General features: G+C 51.8%; 1 protein-coding gene and 1 pseudogene across 4 annotated transcripts; one reads left to right on the top strand and one right to left on the bottom strand.

Moving 5' to 3' along the window:
• Window positions 1-2,326: 2,326 nt before the first annotated feature.
• LOC142930474 (small ribosomal subunit protein eS17 pseudogene) lies at window positions 2,327-2,650 on the bottom strand (annotated as a pseudogene).
• Window positions 2,651-8,943: 6,293 nt separating this feature from the next.
• Window positions 8,944-20,736, top strand: LOC142930473 (uncharacterized). 4 transcript variants are annotated; one of them, XM_076072875.1, is made up of 10 exons: window positions 8,944-9,348; window positions 11,760-11,920; window positions 16,972-17,050; window positions 17,311-17,421; window positions 17,767-17,998; window positions 18,209-18,300; window positions 18,761-18,844; window positions 19,109-19,188; window positions 19,339-19,387; window positions 19,514-20,736. In XM_076072875.1, the coding sequence occupies exons 2-10, from the start codon at window positions 11,867-11,869 to the stop codon at window positions 19,612-19,614; spliced, it is 882 nt and encodes a 293-aa protein (XP_075928990.1). In that variant the 5' UTR covers window positions 8,944-9,348; window positions 11,760-11,866; the 3' UTR covers window positions 19,615-20,736. The 4 variants fall into 4 exon arrangements, with proteins under 4 accessions (XP_075928990.1, XP_075928989.1, XP_075928992.1 ...); XM_076072874.1 differs by having other exon boundaries at window positions 11,757-11,920; XM_076072877.1 differs by lacking the exon at window positions 8,944-9,348 and adding an exon at window positions 9,407-9,690 and having other exon boundaries at window positions 11,757-11,920.
• The last annotated feature ends 3,822 nt before the right edge of the window (window positions 20,737-24,558 follow it).

Genomic DNA, 24,558 nt, shown 5'->3' with positions numbered 1-24,558 from the left:
GTCCTAGCCCGACCAAAAACTCTATGATAAACATACGGATAGACGTGCAGATAGACATGCACGTGTTCAAACATACGGCCAGAGAGATGGACATTAGCGCAAACGAATTTCTTCATAATAATTGCGTTAGCGTGTTCAGCTCGTTGTTCTTTCCCCGCAACTCTGATGAGCACGGTTGGCTACGTGCGGTGCGAAAGAAAAAGCTGAACGTACTTACAGACGGATATACAGACAGGGGGACGTACAGACGGATATACAGACAGGCGGACGTACAGACGGATATACGGACGGACGGACATATTGACAGACAGACGGGGGTGGGGAGATAGCGGCAGTGCCGATCACCCAAACCCCACGTGTGCCCGTGCCGGCCCTAAAAGCTGCTCGCAATCAGCACTTACCCCAACAACAGCCTCTCATAAGACGATAGGGGAGGAATCTTTGTCGAGTGTCTATTGTGTGTGCTTGTGTGTGCGTGACTCGTGTGTGTGTACATTGTGGTGACTCATTACGCCACTTCCGACAATCAGCACGGATTTATTTTTCTATTTACGTAACTTTATTTCACTTTTATTTGCTGGACATGCAGCAATTTTATTTACAGTGTTGCATGATACGCTATTGCGTCTTATTTTGTATGAGTTTAACAATGCTTCACTTTTTATTGAACCGCAACACGTTTCATAACGCTGGCAGTGTGGCTATTTAAATGAAAGTGCATTGTGGTGTTTTCCGACTTACGAACCGTTCGATTTACAAACAGGTCCCAGGAACTAGTGTGGTTCCTAAGTCAAGGACTGTCGCACACATACGGACAGACATACGAGCAGGCAGACAGACGGCAAGACAGACGGATCGCCGCCACGGTGGCTATGAGATGTTAACTACCTCGCCTGGTATACAGGAGGTCGTGGGCTCCATCCCAACCCTGACGCCTGCTGCTGCTGTATATTTGGAGTTTGCGTGTCTCTCTCTCTCATCATCACGGTGGCTAGGAGATGTTAACTACCTCGCCTGGTATACAGGAGGTCGTGGGCTCCATCCAAACCCTGACGCATGCTGCTGCTGTACATTTGGAGTTTGCGTGTCTCTCTCTCTCCCCGTGGTCGTGTGGCTTTGTCTCCGGCTCTTCCGGTTTTTCCCTCGCACGTCTAGAATCAACATCACGCGTTCAGAATATTTGCCGGCTATACATTTCCACGTGGTCTACGTACACGCAGTATGTTGAACTTGCTTCGCACCCGTACATAGCCCAACCGTGCTAAGCCACTTCGTTCAACTATCGTGATAGCCAGGTCGCTTCTGAAAAACTATAGAGGGACTCCTTTACTTACAAACGAGTTAGGTTCCAGAGGTCTGTTCGTAAGTCGATTTGTTCATAAGTCCAACTTTACTCCCGTCGATTCCCAAACATGTTGTACGGCGTCTACACTAAACATGGGGAATTACTGTAAATGTAGTGTAATCTCCTGCAGATGTAGATGCCACTGGTTCTTCATGTTCTGCAGATGTAGATGCCACTGGTTGTTCATGTTCGGCAGATGTAGATGCCACTGTTCCTTCATGTTTTACAGATGTAGATACCACCACCACAATCTTTTACGCTGCAGTTGAACTTACGACTCTCGGTCCGAACAGGCAACTGGACACACGGACAGGTTTGTTCGTATCTCTGAACGTTCGTAAGTCAAGTGTTCGTAAGTGGAGGAGTCCCTGTAAAGCTCAGAGGGCCTTATCTGGTAACTAAATAAATACATGTATTGGGGTCAAGAGAGACCGTATATAGGGCAGACCCTGACCCGAGGGGCGGTAGAAAACAACGCATCAGGGTGCGCGTTTCCGCATGGCGCAACATCCGGAGATGTCACTGCGAGGTGTTGTTGCCTGGAGGGTGCCTGGGGGTTGTGGTGCACGTGGAGAGATGCGCACTTGGAATTACCCAGAAATGCAGAGACTCGCACACTCGTGCCAAGCAAGACCCCTCCCCATCCCCTCCTCCTCCACAGACTGTTGGGGCAAGTGCTGCTAGCGAGCACCTATGAAGGCCGGTATGGCACACGAGGGGGTGGGTGGCCAGCACCACGCCCGGCCGCTTTTGTTTCCTTCGTGGTGGTGTTTACTATACATCGTGCCAGGTACTCATTTGAGGCTGAGTCGACCTAGGGGAAGCCCAGGACCGGTTCAAATAATCGTCACTGGTATTGGTCGTGAGCGGGAATCGAGCTAGGGTCGTCGTGTTCGTAGCCTAGTGTGCTAACCGCTGCGCCACCGTTCCCCATTCACTCACTCTTCCATCGTGATCACGCCATTCTCACCGAGCCCTCTCTCTCTCTCTTTTTGTTCAGATTTGTATCGTTTTATTTTTGACAACACGAATGCGTTTTAGATCCGCGTCGACCGTAAGGTCCATGCCCAGAATAGGTTGAGTGACCTGCAGGTTGGGCAGGTTTCCAAAGTCCAGCACTTTCAGCGTCTCCTTGGCTTGCTGGGGATGATGGCGATCTCCTCGCACACGCGCTTGTTGGTGTGGAAGTCATTGCACAGGCGGGTGTAGTACTTCTCGATTATCACCCGCGCCGCCTTCTTCATCGTCTTGGTGCGTACGCGACCCATGTTGCCTGCGCGCCGAACTCTCTCTGCCTCTCTCTGCATCTCTCTCTTTCTACATCTCTCTGCCTATCTCTGCATCTCTCTCTGCCTCTCTTTGCATCTCTCTCTGCCTCTCTCTTTCTGCCTCTCTCTCTGCATCTCTCTCTGCATCTCTCTCTGCCTCTCTCTGCCTCTCCTTTTTTTAACGATCAGAGCAAACAAGAAGATGCACGGTGTAGTCGGCACTTTTCTTCGTTCATCATTTCGTTTTTTTTATGCTTTGCTTTATGTAAACCCCCCCCCCCCCCTTTTTAAATGAAATATTTCACAATAGATTTCACGCTCTGCTCTCCTTACCCCTTACCTCTCTCTCTCTCTACCCCCTCCCTCCCTCTCTATCTGCCTACGTCACCCTCCCTCTTCCTCGGTGTCTGTGCAATGTGCCAGAGAGTTATGTGTGAGCCCAGCACGAGCGGCGGAGGAATGCTGCAGCCCTAGGGGGCTCGGTGAACATCCCGCCACACCCCCCAATAGTTAAAGAGCCACACAATGCCAAGCGGTGAACACGAGACGGTCGCCTTTTTAAAAATGATGAGCCGCAAGCGGTTCCGGAGCCGCAGGTTGCGAACCCCTGGCCATGGTAAACTGGACTTCCTTGGTAAACTGGACTCTCATGGTAAACTGGACTTCCTTGGTAAACTGGACTCTCGTGGTAAACTGGACTTCCTTGGTAAACTGGACTCTCATGGTAAACTGGACTCTCATAGTAAACTGGACTTGCATGGTAAACTGGACTCTCATAGTAAACTGGACTTCCTTGGTAAACTGGACTCTCATAGTAAACTGGACTTCCATGGTAAAACTGGACTTCCATGGTAAACTGGACTCTCATAGTAAACTGGACTCTTATGGTAAACTGGACTCTCTTAGTAAACTGGACTCTCATGGTATACTGGACTTCCATGGTAAATTGGACTCTCATGGTAAACTGGACTTCCATGGTAAACTGGACTCTCATGGTAAACTGGACTCTCAAGGTAAACTGGACTTCCATGGAAAACTGGACTTCCATAGTAAACTTGACTCTCATAGTAAACTGGACTTCCATGTTAAACTGGACTTCCATGGTAAACTGGACTCTCATGGTAAACTGGACTCTCATAGTAAACTGGACTTCCATGGTAAACTGGACTTCCATGGTAAACTGGACTCTTATAGTAAACTGGACTCTCATAGTAAACTGGACTTCCATGTTAAACTGGACTCTCATGGTAAACTTGACTCTCATAGTAAGCTGGACTTCCATGGTAAACTGCACTTCCATGGTAAACTGGACTCTCATGGTAAACTGGACTCTCATGGTAAACTGGGCTCTCATAGTAAACTGGACTTCCATGGTAAACTGGACTCTTATAGTAAACTGGACTCTCATAGTAAACTGGACTTCCATGGTAAACTGGACTTCCATGGTAAACTGGACTTCCTTGGTAAACTGGACTCTTGTGGTAAACTGGACTTCCATGTTTCAGGAGATCTGCAACCACAATAATAAGCAAGAAGAGTATTTATTTTTCCCTTTCGAATATTTGAAGAGCCGCCGCTGCAGTTCCACCCTTGAGGGCCCATGGGAGATTGCGTAACACGTGGGCCGTGCTGGTGCCGGTGGTTGGCGATTGCGGTCAGCTGGAGGCAGTCGCCCTCTCAACAACAAAGCGCAGAGGAGCGGCCGCTCACAGAGAACAAGCGGAGCACCGGGCGGATAACCTGAGGCAAGTTGGCACAGCTGGGTGCATCTGCCGGTCATCTCAGTCGGTCAACCTCGTGGCACCTGCAGGGTCTGTCCCGTGACCTCCTCCTGCTGCACCTAGCCTGGCACAGCAGTCAAACCCGTGGCACCTGCAGGGTCTGTCCCGTGACCTCCTCCTGCTGCACCTAGCCTGGCACAGCAGTCAAACCCGTGGCACCTTCATGGTCTGTCTCGTCACCTCCTCCCGCTGCACCTAGCCTGGCACAGCAGTCAAACCCATGGCACCTGCAGGGTCTGTCCCGTGACCTCCTGCACCTAGCCTGGCACAGCAGCAAAACCCGTGGCACCTGCAGGGTCTGTCCCATGGCCTCCTGCCAGCGAGCCTTCGACACTTAAACGTGGCCTCAAAGTGCACCTGGCCTGGCACAAGCGCCGCTGTGACGTCAACGTGACTTAGTGGATTGTGGCTACGCCTCCCCTAGGTCAACTCAGCCTCAAATGAGCAAGCCGGTGCGGTGTGTAAACGTCGCCACTACGGAGGCAAAGGCAGCCGGCGCACCGAGCTCGATTTCCGCTCACGGACACTAACACCAGCGAAGAATACCTGAATGGGTCCTGGGACTCCCCTAGGTCGGCTCGGCCTCGAACGAGTACCTTGTGCGATGTGTAAACGTCGCCACTGGGGAGACAAAGGCGGCCGGGCGTGGTGCTGGCCACCCCACCCCCCTCACGTGCCATGCCGGCCTTCATAGGCGCTGCTCGCTGGCGGAGTTTTACTTCTATATTTGTGGGTGGGTGAGGCAGGGGTGCACTTCGTCACGGGGGATCTTTTGTCTTTGCCTACGCCGCTGCACGTGGCTACCTGCGACCCCAGCGCTGTGGAGTCAGCAGCGGCAGCGAGGGGATTGGTGGATCACGCACAGATGGTGGGAAACTCCGACCCCGTGGATGGGCGTCGAGGAGGAGCCGAACTCCTTTGGCTCGCGAGAAGGCGGTGCTTTAGTGTCGACTCATCGCCGCAACGCGATCACGCCATCCTCACCGAGCCCTCCCTCTCACCCTCTCTCTCTCTCGCCCTGCCTCAAACGTACCACACACGGGCCGGGGTGACGTGCGCGACTTCTTCGACCGCTGGGGGGCCGAAAGCGCCCTCCGTACCAGCATGAAAGGCACCCTCCTTCTCACCGTCTAACGTGCTCTGTCGTCAGCGTCGCTTGCGGTGACGAACGCCACCACCATGTGACTCTTTTTGTGTTGTGCGTGGCACGTGTGTTTTTTTTATTGTTTGTGTTATTTGTTGCTGTATTCCGTATCGAAATCACCTCCAGTGTTGTTCCTGCTGGCGGCAATAAATTTGTTTTTAAAAAGTCAAAAGTCTCTCTCTGCCTCCCTCTCTCCCCTCTCTCTCTTTTTTTTTACGATCAGAGGAAACAAAAAGCTTTAGTTTATTCGGCACTTTGCTTCGTTCATCACGTCGGGTCTTCTTGGTTTTCCCCTCCACATTCAGAATCAACATCGCGCGTTTAGAGTTTTTGGCTGCTGTAAATTTCCACACGATGATAAGCCCACTTCGTTGAGCTATCACTTGTGTGCAAGGTCGCTTATGAAAAAAAAGAGCATTATAGCTCAGTTGCGACGTTACCTGGTAAAATAACGTCGAGTGATTCAGAGGCACGGAAAACCCACAGACAAGAGGGTACCAATAATTGCCCAAGCTCTGTGCTCCTACAGTGAGGGGAAAAAAAGTATTTGATCCGCTGCTGATTTTGTACGTTTTCCCACTGACAAAGAAATGATCAGTCTATACTTTTAATGGTAGGTTTATTTGAACAGTGAGAGCCAGAATAACAACAATAAAAACGCATGTCAAAAATGTTATAAATTGATTGGCATTTTAATGAGGGAAATAAGTATTTGACCCCTCTGCAAAACATGACTTAGTACTTGATGGCCAAACCCTTGTTGGCAATCACAGAGGTCAGGCGTTTCTTGTAGTTGGCCACCAGGTTTGCACACATCTCAGGAGGGATTTTGTCCCACTCCTCTTTGCAGATCTTCTCCAAGTCATTGTTTCAAGGCTGACGTTTGGCAACTCGAACCTTCAGCTCCCTCCACAGATTTTCTATGAGATTAAGGTCTGGAGACTGGCTAGGCCACTCCAGGACCTTAATGTGCTTCTTCTTGAGCCACTCCTTTGTTGCCTTGGCCGTGTGTTTTGGGTCATTGTCATGCTGGAATACCCATCCGCGACCCATTTTCAATGCCCTGGCTGAGGGAAGGAGGTTCTCACCCAAGATTTGACGGTACATGGCCCCGTCCATCGTCCCTTTGATGCGGTGAAGTTGTCCTGTCCCCTTAGCAGAAAAACACCCCCAAAGCATAATGTTTCCACATCCATATTTGACGGTGGGGATGGTGTTCTTGGGGTCATAAGCGGCATTCCTCTTCCTCCAAACACGGCGAGTTGAGTTGATGCCAAAGAGCTCCATTTTGGTCTCATTTGACCACAACACTTTCACCCAATTGTCCTCTGAATCATTCAGATGTTCATTGGCAAACTTCAGACGGGCATGTATATGTGCTTTCTTGAGCAGGGGGACCTTGCGGGCACTGCAGGATTTCAGTCCTTCACGGCATAGTGTGTTACCAATTTTTTTATTGGTGACTATAGTCTCAGCTGCCTTGAGATCATTGACAACATCCTCCCGTGTAGTTATGGGCTGATTCCTCACCGTTCTCATGATCATTGTAACTCCACGAGGTGAGATCTTGCATGGAGCCCCAGGCCGAGGAAGATTAACAGGTCTTTTGTGTTTCTTCCATTTGCGAATAATCACACCAACTGTTGTCACCTTCTCACCAAGCTCCTTGGCAATGGTCTTGTAGCCCATTCCAGCCTTGTGTAGGTCTACAATCTTGTCCCTGACATCCTTGGAGAGCTCTTTGGTCTTGGTCATTGTGGAGAGTTTGGAATCTGATTGATTGCTTCTGTGGACAGGTGTCTTTTATACAGGTAACAAGCTGAGATTAGGAGCACTCCCTTTAAGAGTGTGCCCCTAATCTCAGCTCGTTACCTGTATAAAAGACACCTGGGAGCCAGAAATCTTTCTGATTGAGAGGGGGTCAAATACTTATTTCCCTCATTAAAATGCAAATCAATTTATAACATTTTTGACATGCGTTTTTCTGGATGTTTTTGTTGTTATTGTCTCTCACTGTTCAAATAAACCTACCATTAAAATTCTAGACTGATAATTTCTTTGTCAGTGGGCAAATGTACAAAATCAGCAGGGGATCAAATACTTTTTTTCCGTCACTGTATATTGGGATGCAATAAATAAGTGATATCCTAACTATACTCATTGTTTTTTTCGGTAAAGTCACCTAAATTTAGTTTTAAAGCTTTCGTGACTGCAGGGATTCATATTCTTGGTTCTCTCGGTAAAGTCACGTAGAAGGGAAATAATAAAAAATAAAACAATAAAATTCGCACGACGTTTCGATTGCAACACAAATCAATCATCAGGTGTGAAAACTACAGCAAGAACATTTTTTTTAAATAGTGGCGGTTTTTTTTCTTAACGTTAAGAAAAACACCGCCACTACGCGTAGGTATAACATTTAATAAATTAGGACGTTTCGATCGCAACACAAGCGGGTCGTCCTCAGGCGGAAAAAAAATACAATCCAGAAGTGGAACCGCTAAACTAGCGAGAGAGCAGTCACAAGCGATATCCTCTCCCAATCAGTCGCACGTCCTCCCTCCTGGCAGCGCATGAGTTCAGCAGCATTGGGGTTCAACACTGGCAATAACTCAGAACTGGTTTCGACTCGCGGTGTCTCATCAGGTAGCAAGTCAGCCTTGACTTGAACCAATGCTGCAAGTGGGAAAAAACGAATTTGATCGCAAAAAAATAAATAAAATTACTCGAATAACATTTAAACAGATAACGTTACATTTTGAAACTTTTTTTAATAACTGATAGTGTTTAAATTAAAATACTAAAATATCCGAATGCCTAAGACATAAATACCAAATGATAAGACGTGAATATTCGCCATTCTTCTACAGCTGAAGTTCTCTCCTGCTCTACTGTGGGCCCTGGATGACGTAAAGGCGCACGAGGGGAGGGGGGCGGTGAGGGCAACACCACGCCCGGACGCCTTTGTCTTCCTACAACATAGGAGTTTTAAGTCAAAGTTTTAATTCAAAATAGGAGTATCCATAAGAGGGGTTTTTTTTTAAAGTTAGGTCGCATAAATATTATTTACGCGATCTATCCCAAGACACCCCGTAAAGGCGCACGAGGGGAGGGGGGCGGTGTGGGCAACACCACGCCCGGACGCCTTTGTCTTCCTACAACATAGGAGTTTTAAGTCAAAGTTTTAATTCAAAATAGCAGTATCCATAAGAGGGTTTTTTTTAAAGTTAGGTCGCATAAATATTATTTATTATTTACGCGATCTATCCCAAGAAACCCCGTTTTATAGATATTGGTTGCGAATTCCTAGGTGTTAACTATCAAAGGAATGCAACACAACGTCTCCACTTACAACCTTGCATTTCCCCACTCCGGCATGAGGGCGAGTTGAGCAGGGGGCGTGGGGGAAACCCCTTCTGGCTGACGTCATCCACAGTCTGGGACAGGGGGCGGGGCTATAAAGGGCAACGAATCAAGTGGGCAGCCCCCACACGCGGAGTTGCTCCGTGTCGCTCGCTCAGTCGCTCAGTCACTCACCTGGACACCCACTCAGTCGCTCAGTCACTCACCTGGACACCCACTCAGTCGCTCAGTCACTCACCTGGACACCCGCTCAGTCGCTCAGTCACTCACCTAGTCACTCAGTCACTCACCTAGTCGCTCAGTCGTTCACCTGATCACTCGCTCAGTCACTCAACTGACCTGGTAAAATAAAGTGTTTTATAGTCGCTCAGTCAACTCCGCTAGTCACTTCAGTCCAGCAAAGAGGTCGACCCCGCGCGGATGTATTACTACCTGCCCGGGCGACAGGTGAGTCGAGCGTGTGGGTGAGGGTGAGGGTTGGGTGAGCGTCTCACACTGTGACTGTGAAGTTACTTCCGGGTTTGATGAGCCACCGGTGGGATTCCAACCGGCATTTACACACAAAGATCACCCCCGACCGGCCTGAACGGACTGTTGGGGCCAGCACCACGCCCGGCCGCCTTTGTCTCCCCAGTGGCGATGTTTACACACCGCACCAGGCTACTCATTTGAGGCCGAGTCGACCTAGGGGAGGCCCAGAACCGGTTCAGATAATCGTCACCGGTGTGGGTTCGTGAGCGGGATTCTAACTCGGGTTGCCGGATTCGTAGTGCAGCGTAGCACTAACCGGTACGCCACCGCTCCTCACAGACACACACACGCAGAGACACACACACGCGCAGAGACACACACACGCAGAGATACACACACGCAGAGATACACACACACGCAGAGATACACACACGCAGAGATACACACACACGCAGAGATACACACACACGCAGAGATACACACACACGCAGAGATACACACACACGCAGAGATACACACACACGCAGAGATACACACATACGCAGAGATACACACATGTATACACACACGCAGAGATACACACGTAGACACACACGCAGACACACGCACACATGTATACACACACGCAGACACACACGTGGACACACACACGCAGAGACACACACGCGGACACACACGCGGACACACACATGTTTACACACGCAGAGATACGTGAACACACACGCAGACACACGTGGACACACACGTAGACACACACACACGTAGACACACACACGTAGACACACACGCAGACACACACACACACGCAGACACACACACACGCAGACACACACGCATACACACACGCATACACACGTGTGTATACACACGTGGACACACATGTATACACACACATGTATACACACACGTGGACACACACACACACATGTATACACACATGTATACACACGTGGACACACACACACACACGTGTATACACACACACGTGTATACACACACACGTGTATACACACACACACGTGTATACACACACACACGTGTATACACACACACACGTGTATACACACACACACGTGTATACACACACACACGTGTATACACACACACATGTATACACACACATGTATACACACACATGTATACACACACATGTATACACACACATGTATACACACACATGTATACACACACGTGGACACGGGGCCCGTCGCGACCGTACCGGTGTGACGATCGATGGGGAGCGGTGGCGCAACGGCTAGCGTGCCGCGTCTACCACCAAACACTGGCAGACGATTGCCCTGTGCCTCCCCTAGGTCTACTCGACCTCAAATGAGTACCACTCTACCCCCCGTCGCGTACCGTGTCGGCCTTCATCGCTTGCTGCTGCTGTTTGCTAAGGCCACTGGTGATCAGTGTTATCGGTCTGTGTTGAAGTCTACACGGGGGGCGGAGGGGGGTGGAATCGCACCTCGTCTGCCTCTTCTGGGGGGGTAACGCCGCGCACGCGCGCGCCTCTTCCATTCTCGAAGTGGAAGAGTAGGCCAAAGTTCGTGGGTGGGGGGGGACTGTCACGGGGTCCCGCGCGTCATCTCAAAAGGCGGTGGGGGTGGAGGGTGCGGCCGAGTCACGTGCTCGGTCGTGACGTGGGCGGGCGGGCGGGCAGACGTGGGGGTGGGGGTGGAGGGTGCGGCCGAGTCACGCGCTCGGTCATGACGTAGCGGGCAGGGGTGGGGGGCGGGGCGGTGGGGGGCTCCAGCAGAGGTTGACAAGACGGGGCAGGCCCGGGCAGGGTCACAGGTCAACTCTACCGACACGCATTCATTGGTTCGTTCGGTAAAGTCACGTAAGGTGAAAAAAAAAGATTTAATAAATGAAAACGACTGAATTAAATCACGACGTTTCGGAGGCAACACAAGCTTCCTTCATCAGGTGTAAAAAAAAAGCACAGCAAAATTACTCTTGAGAGAGCTATTTGTAATGAGAGGGGGTCAAATACTTATTTCCCTCATTACAATGCAAATCAATTTATAACATTTTTGACATGCGTTTTTCTGGATTTTTTTTGTTGTTATTCTGTCTCTCACTGTTCAAACAAACATACCATTAAAATTATAGAGTGATCATTTCTTTGTCAGTGGGCAAACGTACAAAATCAGCAGGGGATCAAATACTTTTTTTCCCTCACTGTATGAAGCGCCGGCACGGCACACAAAGGGATGGGTGGCCAGCACCACGCCCGGCCGCCTTTGTCTCCCTCGCGGACGTGCTTTACACACAGCGCACCAGCTACTCATTTGAGGCCGAGCCGACCTAGGGGAGGCCCATAACGTTACACACAGACACTGATGCCGTGATGTGGTTGTCTCCCTCCCTCGGGGCTCCAGAAGAATTGAGAGGAGAGAGAAGAGAAGGAGAGAGAAGAGAGGAGAGAAGAGAGGAGACTTACCTCTCCGAGTTGCTGAGGTCGGAGAGAGGCGAGGAGCAGGCAGCCACGATGACTCAGAAGAGCTTACCGTCGTCTCTCCTGCTGAGCAGCCTCATCGTCCAGGTTGGTGATTCACGGTCGGCCCTGTGTGTGTGTGTATGTACGTGGTGTGTGTACGTAAGGTGTGTGTGTGTACGTAATGTGTGTGCGTATGTACGTGGTGTGTGTGTGTATACGTAGTGTGTGTACACGTGGTGTGTGTGTGTGTGTGTACACGTGGTGTGTGTGTGTACACGTGGTGTGTGTGTATGCACACGTGGTGTGTGTGTACGTGGTGTCTGTGTATGTGTACGTGGTGTCTGTGTATGTATACGTGGTGTCTGTGTATGTACACGTGGTGTCTGTGTATGTACACGTGGTGTCTGTGTATGTACACGTGGTGTCTGTGTATGTACACGTGGTGTATGTACACGTGGTGTCTGTGTATGTACACGTGGTGTCTGTGTATGTACACGTGGTGTGTGTGTGTGTACACGTGGTGTGTGTGTGTGTGTACACGTGGTGTGTGTGTGTGTGTACACGTGGTGTGTGTGTGTGTGTACACGTGGTGTGTGTGTGTGTGTACACGTGGTGTGTGTGTGTGTGTACACGTGGTGTCTGTGTATGTACACGTGGTGTGTGTGTGTGTGTACACGTGGTGTCTGTGTATGTACACGTGGTGTGTGTGTGTGTACACGTGGTGTGTGTGTACACGTGGTGTGTGTGTGTGTGTACACGTGGTGTGTGTGTACACGTGGTGTGTGTGTGTGTACACGTGGTGTGTGTGTGTGTACACGTGGTGTGTGTGTGTGTACACGTGGTGTGTGTGTGTGTACACGTGGTGTGTGTGTATGTACACGTGGTGTGTGTGTGTGTACACGTGGTGTGTGTGTGTGTACACGTGGAGTGTCTGTGTGTGTACACGTGGTGTGTGTGTGTGTGTGTACACGTGGTGTGTGTGTGTGTACACGTGGTGTGTGTGTGTGTACACGTGGTGTGTGTGTGTGTACACGTGGTGTGTGTGTGTGTACACGTGGTGTGTGTGTGTGTACACGTGGTGTGTGTGTGTACACGTGGTGTGTGTGTATGTACACGTGGTGTGTGTGTGTGTACACGTGGTGTGTGTGTACACGTGGTGTGTGTGTGTGTACACGTGGTGTGTGTGTACACGTGGTGTGTGTGTGTGTACACGTGGTGTGTGTGTGTGTACACGTGGTGTGTGTGTGTGTACACGTGGTGTGTGTGTGTGTGTACACGTGGTGTGTGTGTATGTACACGTGGTGTGTGTGTACACGTGGTGTGTGTGTACACGTGGTGTGTGTGTGTGTGTACACGTGGTGTGTGTGTGTGTGTACACGTGGTGTGTGTGTGTACACGTGGTGTGTGTGTGCGTGGTGAGCGGTGGCGTAGCGGTCTGCGCTGCACTACGAGTCGCGGCGGTCAGGAGTTCGATTCCCGTTCACGGCCAACACCGGTGACGATTATCTGAACTGGTCCTGGGCCTCGCCTAGGTCGACTCAGCCACAAATGAGTACCTGGTGCGGTGTGTAAACATCGCCACTGGGGAGACAAAGGCGATCGGGCGTAGTTTTGGCCACTCAGCCACTCGTGTTCCGTGGCGACCTCTATTGGTGCTGCTCGCCAACAGCACTTGCCCCTACAGTCTGTTAAGCCTACACGGGGGATATTTGTCTTTGTCTGTGTGTGACTATGTCTGTGTGTGTCTATGTCTGTGTGTGTCTATGTATGTATATGTCTGTATGTATGTCTGTGTGTGTCTATGTGTGTGACTATGTCTGTATGTATGTATATGTCTGTGTGTGACTATGTCTGTATGTATGTATATGTCTGTGTGTGACTATGTCTGTATGTATGTATATGTCTGTGTGTGACTATGTCTGTATGTATGTATATGTCTGTGTGTGACTATGTCTGTGTATATGTCTGTGTGTGTATATGTCTGTATGTATATGTCTGGGTGTGTATATGTCTGTATGTATATGTCTGTGTGTGTCTATGTCTGTATGTATATGTCTGTGTGTGTCTATGTCTGTATGTATATGTCTGTGTGTGTCTATGTCTGTATGTATATGTCTGTGTGTGTCTATGTCTGTATGTATATGTCTGTGTGTGTCTATGTCTGTATGTATATGTCTGTGTGTGTCTATGTCTGTATGTATATGTCTGTGTGTGACTATGTCTGTATGTATATGTCTGTGTCGATTTTCAATTCAGTAATTTGAGGAGCCACGTTTCGAATTCGGCAAACGTGAGCCACGACAATAAAACACGGGAATAGGCGTTATTACACCTTTCGGGCAATAATACAGGAAGTTAAATCTTGACTTCAAGCTTTTGTGCAGGAATTCATATTCTTTGGGTCTTTCGGTAAAGTCGCCTATCTAGTGACTTTACCGAAAGACCCAAAGAGTATAGAAAAACAGGAGGTGTTACGATGTTCAAACACCCAATTATAGATACCTTTCTTTAAAAAAATCAAGTACTGCATTTAGCCACACACACTACTTGTGGAAAAACATGCAAACCAACGTGCTCTGATGATGTATGCATTGTCTTTGAAACTCATTGGGCCTACACCAGACACTGCTTTCTTTGTGGCCTAGTCTCACCAGTGGTGTTGGACCAGAGAAGGCCTGGTTCTCAAGGCCATAAACAAGGCTGTCTCTTGGCTGGGCCAATCGCTTTCGAAGACAATGCATACACTATTATCAGAGCATGTTTGTTTGCCACAAGTGCCGTGTGCGGTTACTGCAGACTTGATGCCTTGCCAAAAAAAGGCGTCTATTTGGCTGTTTGAACATCTTAACACAACTCCTGTTTATTGCCAGAGGATCGTCTCGCCCATCCTTACACACTCGCACCACACAAACAACACGGCATGCCTTCCGCACTCGACATCGACACGCTCGGGTCGCACACATCAATCAAGGGAAGCGTCGGAGGTCAGGAGGGGTCACGCACGTCACGCACACAGCACGGCAGCCTTGGGCAGGTAATAGAGATCGGGGGGGGGGGGGGGGTTGTGAGCACTGAAGGCGCACGACACACAAACCCCACGGGTGGCTGGATGACCACTGATCGGATTGGTGCGGTGAGCGGATCGGGGAAGAGCCATAAATTGGAGAAGGGTGATTGGTGGAGAAGGGCGGAGAGGACGTTTTAAAGGGACTGTGGAACGAGGAAACGGGGTTGGTTTTGATGATGAGTGTTGCTGTGGTGTACGAGCGGTAACGGCGGAATAAATAAGTTGAAGTACACCGGCCCAAGTCTCATTTTCACTGCTAAAACAAAGGTCCCAGAGACATGGGCCATCACGCCGACACACCACAGTGGCCGACTCTCACCAATGGAGCGCCACGGTGGCTAGGAGATGTTAACTACCTCGCCTGGTTTGCAAGAGGTCGTGGGTTCGAGCCCAACCCTGTTGCCTGTTGTATATTTGGAGTCTGCGTGTCTCTCTCTCTCATCATCATGGTGGCTAGGAAATGTTAACTACCTCGCCTGGTATGTAGGAGGTCGTGGGTTCGAGCCTGACCCTGATGCCTACTGCTGTATATTTGGAGTTTGCGTTGTCTCTCTCTCTCTCCATCTCTTTCCCTGTGATTGCGTGGATTTTTCTCGGGGTCCTCTGGGGTTTTCCCCCCCCCTCCACATTTAGAATCAACGTCGCGTGTATTTGGGTGCTGCTATGAATGTCCACGCGATGATATATATGTTGAGCTGTCGTTTGTGATAGTCAGGTCGCTTCTGAAAAAAAGATTCAGAGCTCAGTGGGCCTTGCCTGGTGAAATAAAAAAAATGTTTAGTATAGACGCCAGTGGATCTTTTACATCCACCGTCAAGAAGGCGGGCGGGCGGGCGCGTGGTAGTAGTATTGTTTTTGCGGTTAATACACACGCGGGTGTTTTGTGGTTTCTTAACTTCCGGCTTTACAATCAATCGGTGCCTCCTCCACACCATAGACCTCCCCTTTCAACCATCACCCCCAACCACAACCATCATGATCATCTTTTGATTTAAAGCTTTCGTGACTGCAGGGATTCATATTCTTGGTTCTTTCGGTAAAGTCACGTATAAGGGAAACAATGAAGTAAGAAAAAATATAAAACAATAATACCATTTTATTGTTTTATATTTTTATTATTTTATTGTTTCCCTTCTACATGACTTTACCGAAAGAACCAAGAATATCATGATCATCGTCATCATCACCGCCATCGCCAGTATCTTCATCACCACCATCACTGTTGCCATCACCACCGCGTTCGTCATTATGATCACTGTTACCATTGTCATTAGCACCACCATCACCACTATTGTCATTATCATCGTCACCGTCATCGCCATCACTATTATCGTCATCACCGTTGTCATAATCGTCATCACCACCCCTATTGTCATCATAAGCGTCACTGTCATCACCATCACTATTATCGTCATCACCATCATACCTGTTAACCCCTTATGAGTGCCTACCTGATTAAAGACCAATCGAGACCTTATTGGTCACCCCGGTGCCCTTATAAATGCCAACGTTCATCCTACAAAGTCCCATTACAAGGGAGAAACACAACACAAATAGACACAAAAAACACGTTTTTGCCTGTATTGAAATGTCTGTACGCCGTATGGACATGAAAACTCAAATTTCCCTGTACAAGAATACGGGGTAAACCGTATGGGTTGACAGGTATGCTATCATCACCGTTGTCATCATTGTCATCATCGTCACCACCACCATTGTCAGCACCATCGTCACCAGTATTGTCATTATCATGGTCATCATGAGCAGCAGCCGGAGTTACGTCTTGATCGGTTCCGTCGGAGGAAACCTTAGGCTGAGTTACCGGCAGCGGTGGAGCAGGCCCAACTGGATTTTGAGTGTGGTGGGCGGAGGGGAAGAAAAGGAGCCACTTTACCTGAACTCGGAACGAGATGACAGCTTGTGACGTCTCTCTTACCTGTCTCCTCACTCACGTGTGCGTCTCCCTCGCCCGCGTCCCTCACCCGAGGCTCTTGCCTGTCACTATGACCTGCCCCTCCTGTGTCTCTCACCTGTGCCCCTTACCTGTGACTCACCTTGCGTCTCTCTCTCTCTCTCTCACCATGTCTAGATGCTGTGCGTGGGCGGGACTCCGGTCACGTCGCCTCCGTGCACCCTGCCTGGGCCCTGGGACATCCGCTGTCTCCCAGGTGAGACTCTACGCTCGCACACAAACGCACCGCGTGCCAACCCCATTGGCCGCGTTGGGTTGTGGCTGGGGGGGGGGGGGGGGGGGGGTTCCGACGACACGGACGTGGCCGGATTAAAACGCGCACGCTGCCCGCCTGCCCGCCCAGGAAGACCGATGGCGAGTGGCGGGTTGGCATGGCTGCGAGCTCGCCTTTCCGCTGCCTGCCCGTTAACGATTTCTCTTTTTTTCTTCTCGTGCGGCGTGGGTGGGGGCGCCCAGGGTGCTTCCTCCAGGAGGAGAGCGGCACCTGCGCCCCGTGCCCGCGCGGCTCCTTCATGGACCACGCCAACACCAAACATAAGTGCCTCAGGTGCAGAAGCTGCAACGCAGGTACCGCTCGCGAGCCGTGCAGGATACATGCACGAGTCACATGACCACATACGAGTCACACGATCACTCCCAAGACTTGCATGAGCCACATGACCACAAGCCACGCACAAAATACACACGAGTCACATGACCACGCACGAGTCACATGACCACGCACGAGTCACATGACCACGCACGAGTCACATGACCACGCATGACACAAACAGCATTCAGGCAAGTCTACGCCCAGGTTGATTCTGTGTTGCGGGGTGAGAACGCAGCAGCATGGAGACACGCCAGCCCAGAGCACACAGCCAACCCCCTCGCTCTTCACCCCACCCTCCCCCGCCCATCCCCCTGGAGCAGATGCCGGCTTCGAGGAGGAGCGGCCGTGCAGTGCGCTGGCCAATGCGGAGTGCCGGTGCCGTCCCGGCCTGCACTGCGTGAGCCCCGACTGCCCGCTCTGCTCGGGGCAGCCGCTCTGCCCCCCGGGGCAGCAGCCTGGGCCCCCCCCGGAGGCCACCTCCTGCATCCCCTGCCCACCCGGCTCCTACTCCGACTCCACGTCCGCCACGCTGCCCTGCAGGGAGCACACGCGGTGAGTGCCGTGGGTGTGGTGGTGGTGGTGGTGGTGATGATAGTGTGTGGGTGTATGGTGGTGATGATGGTGGTGATAGACATGGTGGTGATAGTGACGGTGGTGGTGTTTATGGTGGTGGTATGATGGTGGTGATAGGGATGGTGGTGGTATTGATGGTGGTGGTATTGATGGTCGTGACGTTGGTGATGGTCGTGTGTGTGTGTGCAGCTGTGAGGATTCTGGATTGAGAACCATTACCAATGGCACGGAGACTACAGACACAAAGTGTGAAGACCAAGGAGTGGCCTACCTCACATATGGTATGCATGGGGGAGGGGGCGTGGGTGGTGCGGTGGGGAAGTGTACGGGGGGGGGGGCACAGGGACGTGGAGATAAGAGCCACACGAAGACAAAGATCCCCCGTGTAGCCTTAGCAGACTGTTGGGGCAAGTGCTGTTAGCGAACAACACCTATGAAGGCCGGCACGGCACACGAGGGGGCGGGTGGCCAACACCACGCCCGGTCACCGAGTAGCGATGTTGTTTACACACCACACCAGGTACACATTTGAGGTTGAGTCGACCTAGGGGAGGCCCAGGACCAATTTAGATAATCGTCACCGGTGTTTGGCGGTGGCCATGAGCGGGAATCGAACCCGGGTAGCCAGGTTCGTAGCACAGCACGGTAACCGCTACACTACCGCTCCCCACCACACGCACACTCTGACACTGAGTACACCGTGCTGGTGCTGAGAGTGAGTTGCCGCTGCTGTGCCCCCAGGGTCGATTTTGATGATGGTGGCGCCGCTGGTGGTGCTGGCGGTGCTGGTGGTGGTGGGGCTCTGCTGCATACTTCACCGCAAAGGTGAGAAGCACAGCGCCCTCCGCACCGAGACCGGCACCACCGCCCCAGGTCACAGAGGCCGTGGTCCCAATCCGGGTCTCGGTCGCCCAGCCACAGCGATCACACCAAGGTTCCCGTAGACTCACGCAGAGGCCCGTAGACTTTCACATCAAATAATTTTGATGACAGCGATGATGATGATGACGAAGAGCCACTGATGATGAGATGCGAGGTGGAGCCACTACGAGTGGGGGCTGACGGCACTTTCCGTGACGCTCTCTGTAGGCTGTTGCAAGAAGGAAAGAGACGACGTGGAGTTTTACAACAAGGAGGACAGCCTGACGCACCTGCAGCCCTCCAACGAGGTGAGTGACACCTCCCTCCCTCCCCCACTCTCTCCCCTCCCTCCCTCCACCACTCCCTCCCCACTCCCCCCTCCCTGGGCTACGACTACATGTGCGTCTCCATGCTCGCTGCGGTCCCTGAGCGTGCGTTCTTCTCTTCGTGTCCTGCAGGAGAACGACGATGACGTCCCCAACGTTCCCGGCGCTATGGTCCCTCATGGTACGGTACACTCTCCCGTTCTCGTCAACCCTACAACGTGAAAAATGAGTCTTCGTAGCTGCGCTTGAAAACGCAACAACAACAACAACTAAACGCGTTTACCTTTCTGCCCCCCCCCTCCCTTAGTTCCCGGCATCCAGTTCAACGTGAATGCTCAGGTCGTGCAAATCGGAAACTCGAACCGCTGCTCTGTGGACGGACATGAGCCGGGCTCCCCGGTGACATAATCCACGGGGGTAGCAAGCGGCAGCAGCAGAAGCTACGGGGGGGGGGGGGGTGGGCAGATAGATGGCCCCCCAGGGAAAGCCCCCCACCCCCCCCACACACCCGCACCTCGTGAGGGAATGGCAACAGCGTCGTCGGAACTCTCGCAGACGGAGAATGCCGGAAGAAGAGCAGAGGAGAAGGGGAGGCCTTGCTGGTGGCGGGGTGATCGCGGCTTCAAGAGAGGAGCGATGGACACTGGCGGAATGAGGGGGGGGGGGGCCGCAATGGGGCCCGCTTCGCGTACCCGACGACTTGCTCAGTGCATTGATGCCCGCGTCTTTTTTGCACGTACCGTGGTTACCTCGCCATCGCTTACCCCCGGGGGTTACGAACTTTTACCGCGAGGTACCCAAATGTTTTTAGGCTGCGTGGCGATGCGCTGGTTACCCAGATGGCACCGGGAGCGTCAGCGGTGGTCCTGATTACGTTGGCAATTATATTGATTGTACCTGTCGTATAATTAAGGGTGGCAAGGACTGAGGATTTAACGTGGAAAAGACAAAGGCGACAGAGTTCGGAAGGGAGGACATCGAGAAAGAAGCATAATCGCGGGAAAGCGGCAAGGTTTGCGAACGTTAAGGAATTTGTATAGTTGGGAAGGATCCGGACATGGGAAAATAACCGCACGGGAGACACGGGTGCGAGAATAGGAAAGGCAAAAGGAGGAACGGCAGGACTTGGGTGACATCTGGAGAAGCAAGCGAATCGGCCACAAGACCAAAGTGAGGACGTGCGTGTTCAGTACAGCTTTGTACGCCGGCGAGAATTGGAGGTTTTAACAACGACTGGCGGAGATACGACACTGGCACTCAAAATCGCACCGCTGGAGAAGGATGCTGCATCTACGCTGGAACCCAAGAGTGACCAACGTAGAAGTGATCAAAATGCCTAGAAATTTATTTTGGTTATATATTCTTTATACATCGGTTGTGCGGTTGACTTGGTCTTGGGATTATATTTATCGGCGTAATCGTGACGGGGTGGTTGGTATATCCCGGTGATTGATTGAATGGCTGTTCGGCGCGATGTCCGACGTTTGGATGCGTGATGCCCGGCGCAATAAACCCGCAGCCTCCACCCGACGCACCTTCCGATTCGTGCGGTTGGCTACACGCGTACGGTGCGAAAGAAGTTCAACGCGCGATACGCAACAACGCACGCCTGGGGAACCTGCTCGCTCATCCCCACGCACGGAGACCAACCGCGTGCGGCCCACGAAGAGGGCCCCAGGCATTATGACTTCACTGCTGCCCCCCCTTACCACACACATCCAAAACCATGACGTCACTCCGCGCGGAATTTTGGTGACCTCATACCCCCCCCCACCCTACACGTTATCCACCGCACACCGGCCTGAGTTCAGAGAGCCCGGTTCATTAATTAAGCAGCCACGCCCACTAGTCGGTAGTCCCACCCACCACTCAGATAACCCCGCCCACTATGGTAGCCACGCCCACTAATCGGGTAACTTCTCAGGTGACCCTGCCCACTGCTCGCATAGCCCCACCCACTGCTTGTGTCGCTCCATCCACTGCTAAGGTCGGTATGGCTGACCTGGTATGACCCACCCAATGTCTCACCCGGTATGGCCCACGTGGTATGGTTTGCCTGGTATGATCCACCCAATATGGCTCGCTCAGTATAGATGTCTCGCCCAGAATGGCTCACCCGGTACGGCGCTCCTGCTATGGTTTGCCCGGTGTGGGTCACTGGGTATGGCTCACCTGGTACGGCTCACCTGGTACGGCTCACCTGGACTAAACGAGTTGCATGTCAGGTTGGAGGATAACAGCGAAACCGCAATCTGCTTCGAGTTCAGCCGGAGCTGCCTGCAGCCAGGGCGAGGTTCATCCGGGGTCGAATTATGGATACCCCCGTGGCTAGGAGATGTTAACTACCTCGCCTGATATACAGGAGGGCATGGGTTCGATCCCGACCCTAACGCCTGCTGTATATTTAGACTTTGCGGTCTCTCTCATTATCACGGTGGCTAGGAGATGTTAACTACCTCGCCTGGTATGCAGGAGTTTAGAGTTATTTGTCTGCTATATATTTCCGCGTGATGAGATCAGCCGCTTTCTCTCGGCTATCATTTGCGATAGCCAGGTCGCTTCTGAAAAAATAAACGAGCTAATACAGCTCAATGGGGCCTTACCTGGTAAAAGTAAAAAATCAAACATCCGGCGTCAACAACACAAGAGCTCTCGTTTACTCTCGTCCATTGCGCAATCTCCTGTAACGTGGTCTTGGTGGTTGTTCGTTACCTGCTGGCAATAATTCCTTTCGACTGCGTCACCGATATCTCGGGCTGGAGGACCATAAAAGGCAACTTCCATGAGCACTGTTGGCTATGTACGGTGCGAAAGAAGTCGCAACGTTAAGGGCACGATGTGGCGTCACCTCGTGTCGTGTAACCTCAACGCCTTTTCACCCTCGCTTGATTTATTTTTCAATCGTGAAGCATTTTGTGTTTATTTATTTACTTTAACCCTTTTGTACTCTCTGTGTTAATCCGGCTCTCAGTTGCGCCGCCGAGTCAATTGGCAAAACTCGAGCCGTCGAGGCATTAATAATTATTTGTTGTGATTAGTAATTGATTCCTAACAAGCCGTGACGTCACCGTCGTGGCCTCGCCGCCCGTGGCTCATCCCTCGCCGGCGTGGCCACTCTCGAGGACCCCTCTCGAGGACGTGCGTGCCCACCGCGTCTGCGTGGCACGCGGGCGAGAATTGGAGGTTGACAAAGACCGGCGGAGCCACGACACCGGCACTCGAAATTGCATCGGACTTCAAAGGGTGACCGACGGAGAAAGTGAGAAAAATGTTGCGCCGTAGAAGACGACGCCGACCAGCTGATGATGATGATGCAGCGGGCAGTGATGGGAATGAAACCGGCACTATTTGTGGTCACGCGTAGCAGCAGTAGTAGTAGGAGGAGGATGGACAACAGCTGGACAATACAAAGTGGTGGTGGTGTTGTTCTTCGGGGGGAAATGTAAGGAACTGGAAAGAGAGGAAGACACCATGAGAGATTGGCGCCAGGAAGACGTGGCCGCTACTTTAACACGTTGGCACGAGACAGGGGAAAGTGGAAACACGTGATGGGGAAATGTGCAGTGAACACCGACGGGCTATCTGTCCACGGATTGTCGTGATGATGATGATAGTAGAGTATAGGAGACATTGTAATACATCTCAGTATATCAGTAATGCTTTTCACACCGATGGTTTGTGCTGTATAGATGGCCCAGTGGATTACCAAGCATCCCCTTTGTAGGTGCTGTACCACGTTACAATCCACCATCCCATCGATCCCTTTGCTGCTGTTTAAGTACTTTTCATTCTGGTCTTCAGGAGCGCATCCTGGGCATGAATCGGGGTTTGCCTAGATATTGATTTTGGCTCTGTATTGTTTATACATCGGTTGTGGGGTTGACTGGGTATCGTGATTGTATTGATCTTGATGGGGTGGCGGTAAATCCCAGTGATTGATTTTGTTTCTGTTCGGCCCGATGTCCGACGTTTCGATGCGTGATGCCCGGTGGAGCTTGTCCCCCGCGCAATAAACCCGCAGCCTCCACCCGACTCACCTTCCGATTCGCGCGGTTGGTTCGACGCGTACGGTGCGAAAGAAGTTCAACGCGCGATACGCAACAACGCGCGCCTGGGGACCTGCTCGCTCATCGCCACGCACGGAGACCAGCCGCGTGCGCCCCACAAAGAGGGCCCCAGGCATTATGACCTCACTGCTGCCCCCCCCCACACACATCCGAAACGATTACGTCACCCCGCACGTGATTTTGGTGACATCATACTCCCAACACCCCACTCTACCCGTTATCCACCGCCCACCATCCTTAGCTCAGATAGCCCGGCACATTAATTAAGTAGCCACACCCACTTGTCGGTAGCCCCACCCAATACTCAGATCACCCCGCCCACAATTTATTTTGTAACCACGCCCACTCATCTGATTAGCCACGCCCACTACTCAGGTGACCCACTGCTCGCATAGCCCCGCCCACTGCTTGTGGAGCTCCATCCACTGCTGAGGTGACTGCCAGACCCAACAGTCGGTGTGCCTTGAAGACCAAAGTGTCGTCAGCATGTTGTTATTACGACGACGAGGCTGGTCTCGTTTGTCAGGTCCTGCCAGCTTTCTATGGTGGCGTTGGGCGATGTTGCCGCTGTGCGTAATCCCATTTTAGTGATGTGAAAGTCACTTTTGAATGTGGCCAATACCAGTTACAAGCAATAATAAAGGTGTTTTTATTTGGGTTAGGTCACGTAAATATAAACGTGTCGCTAGGCGCGACATAACCCAAAGCAATCTTTACTTTTGGATGATAGTGGTCGCGAAAGCCTACACGTATTAAAGCGACGGGTTACCACGTGTCTATGTTAAAGACGCGGGAGGAACCCCACGCTGAACGGGGGGAAAACACAAACTCCACAAGGAGTGTCGCCCCCGTCGGGAATCGAACCACCTCCACGCACCACCTCCACGCACCACCTCCACGCACCACCTCCACGCACCACCTCCACGCACCACCTCCACGCACCACCTCCACGCACCACCTCCACGCACCACCTCCACGGACCACCTCCACGGACCACCTCCACGCACCACCTCAACGCACCACCTCCACGCACCACCTCCACGCACCACCTCCACGCACCACCTCCACGCACCACCTCCACGCACCACCGCCACCCACCACCCACCACCGCCTCCACCGCCACCTCCACCGCCACCCTCCACCGCCACAACCTCCACCCACCACCGCCACAACAGCCACCCACCACCGCCACAACCGCCACCCACCACCGCCACAACCTCCACCCACCACCGCCACCCACCACCGCCACCCACCACCAAACCACTGCCACCGTCGACTGAGCTCA

This window comes from Petromyzon marinus, chromosome 39, assembly GCF_048934315.1.
Source record: "Petromyzon marinus isolate PM22_M1 ecotype Great Lakes invasive population chromosome 39, UKy_Petmar_22M1.pri1.0, whole genome shotgun sequence".
NCBI classification, from domain to species: Eukaryota; Metazoa; Chordata; class Hyperoartia; order Petromyzontiformes; family Petromyzontidae; genus Petromyzon; species Petromyzon marinus.
This window is presented reverse-complemented; position numbering and strand designations above follow the sequence as displayed.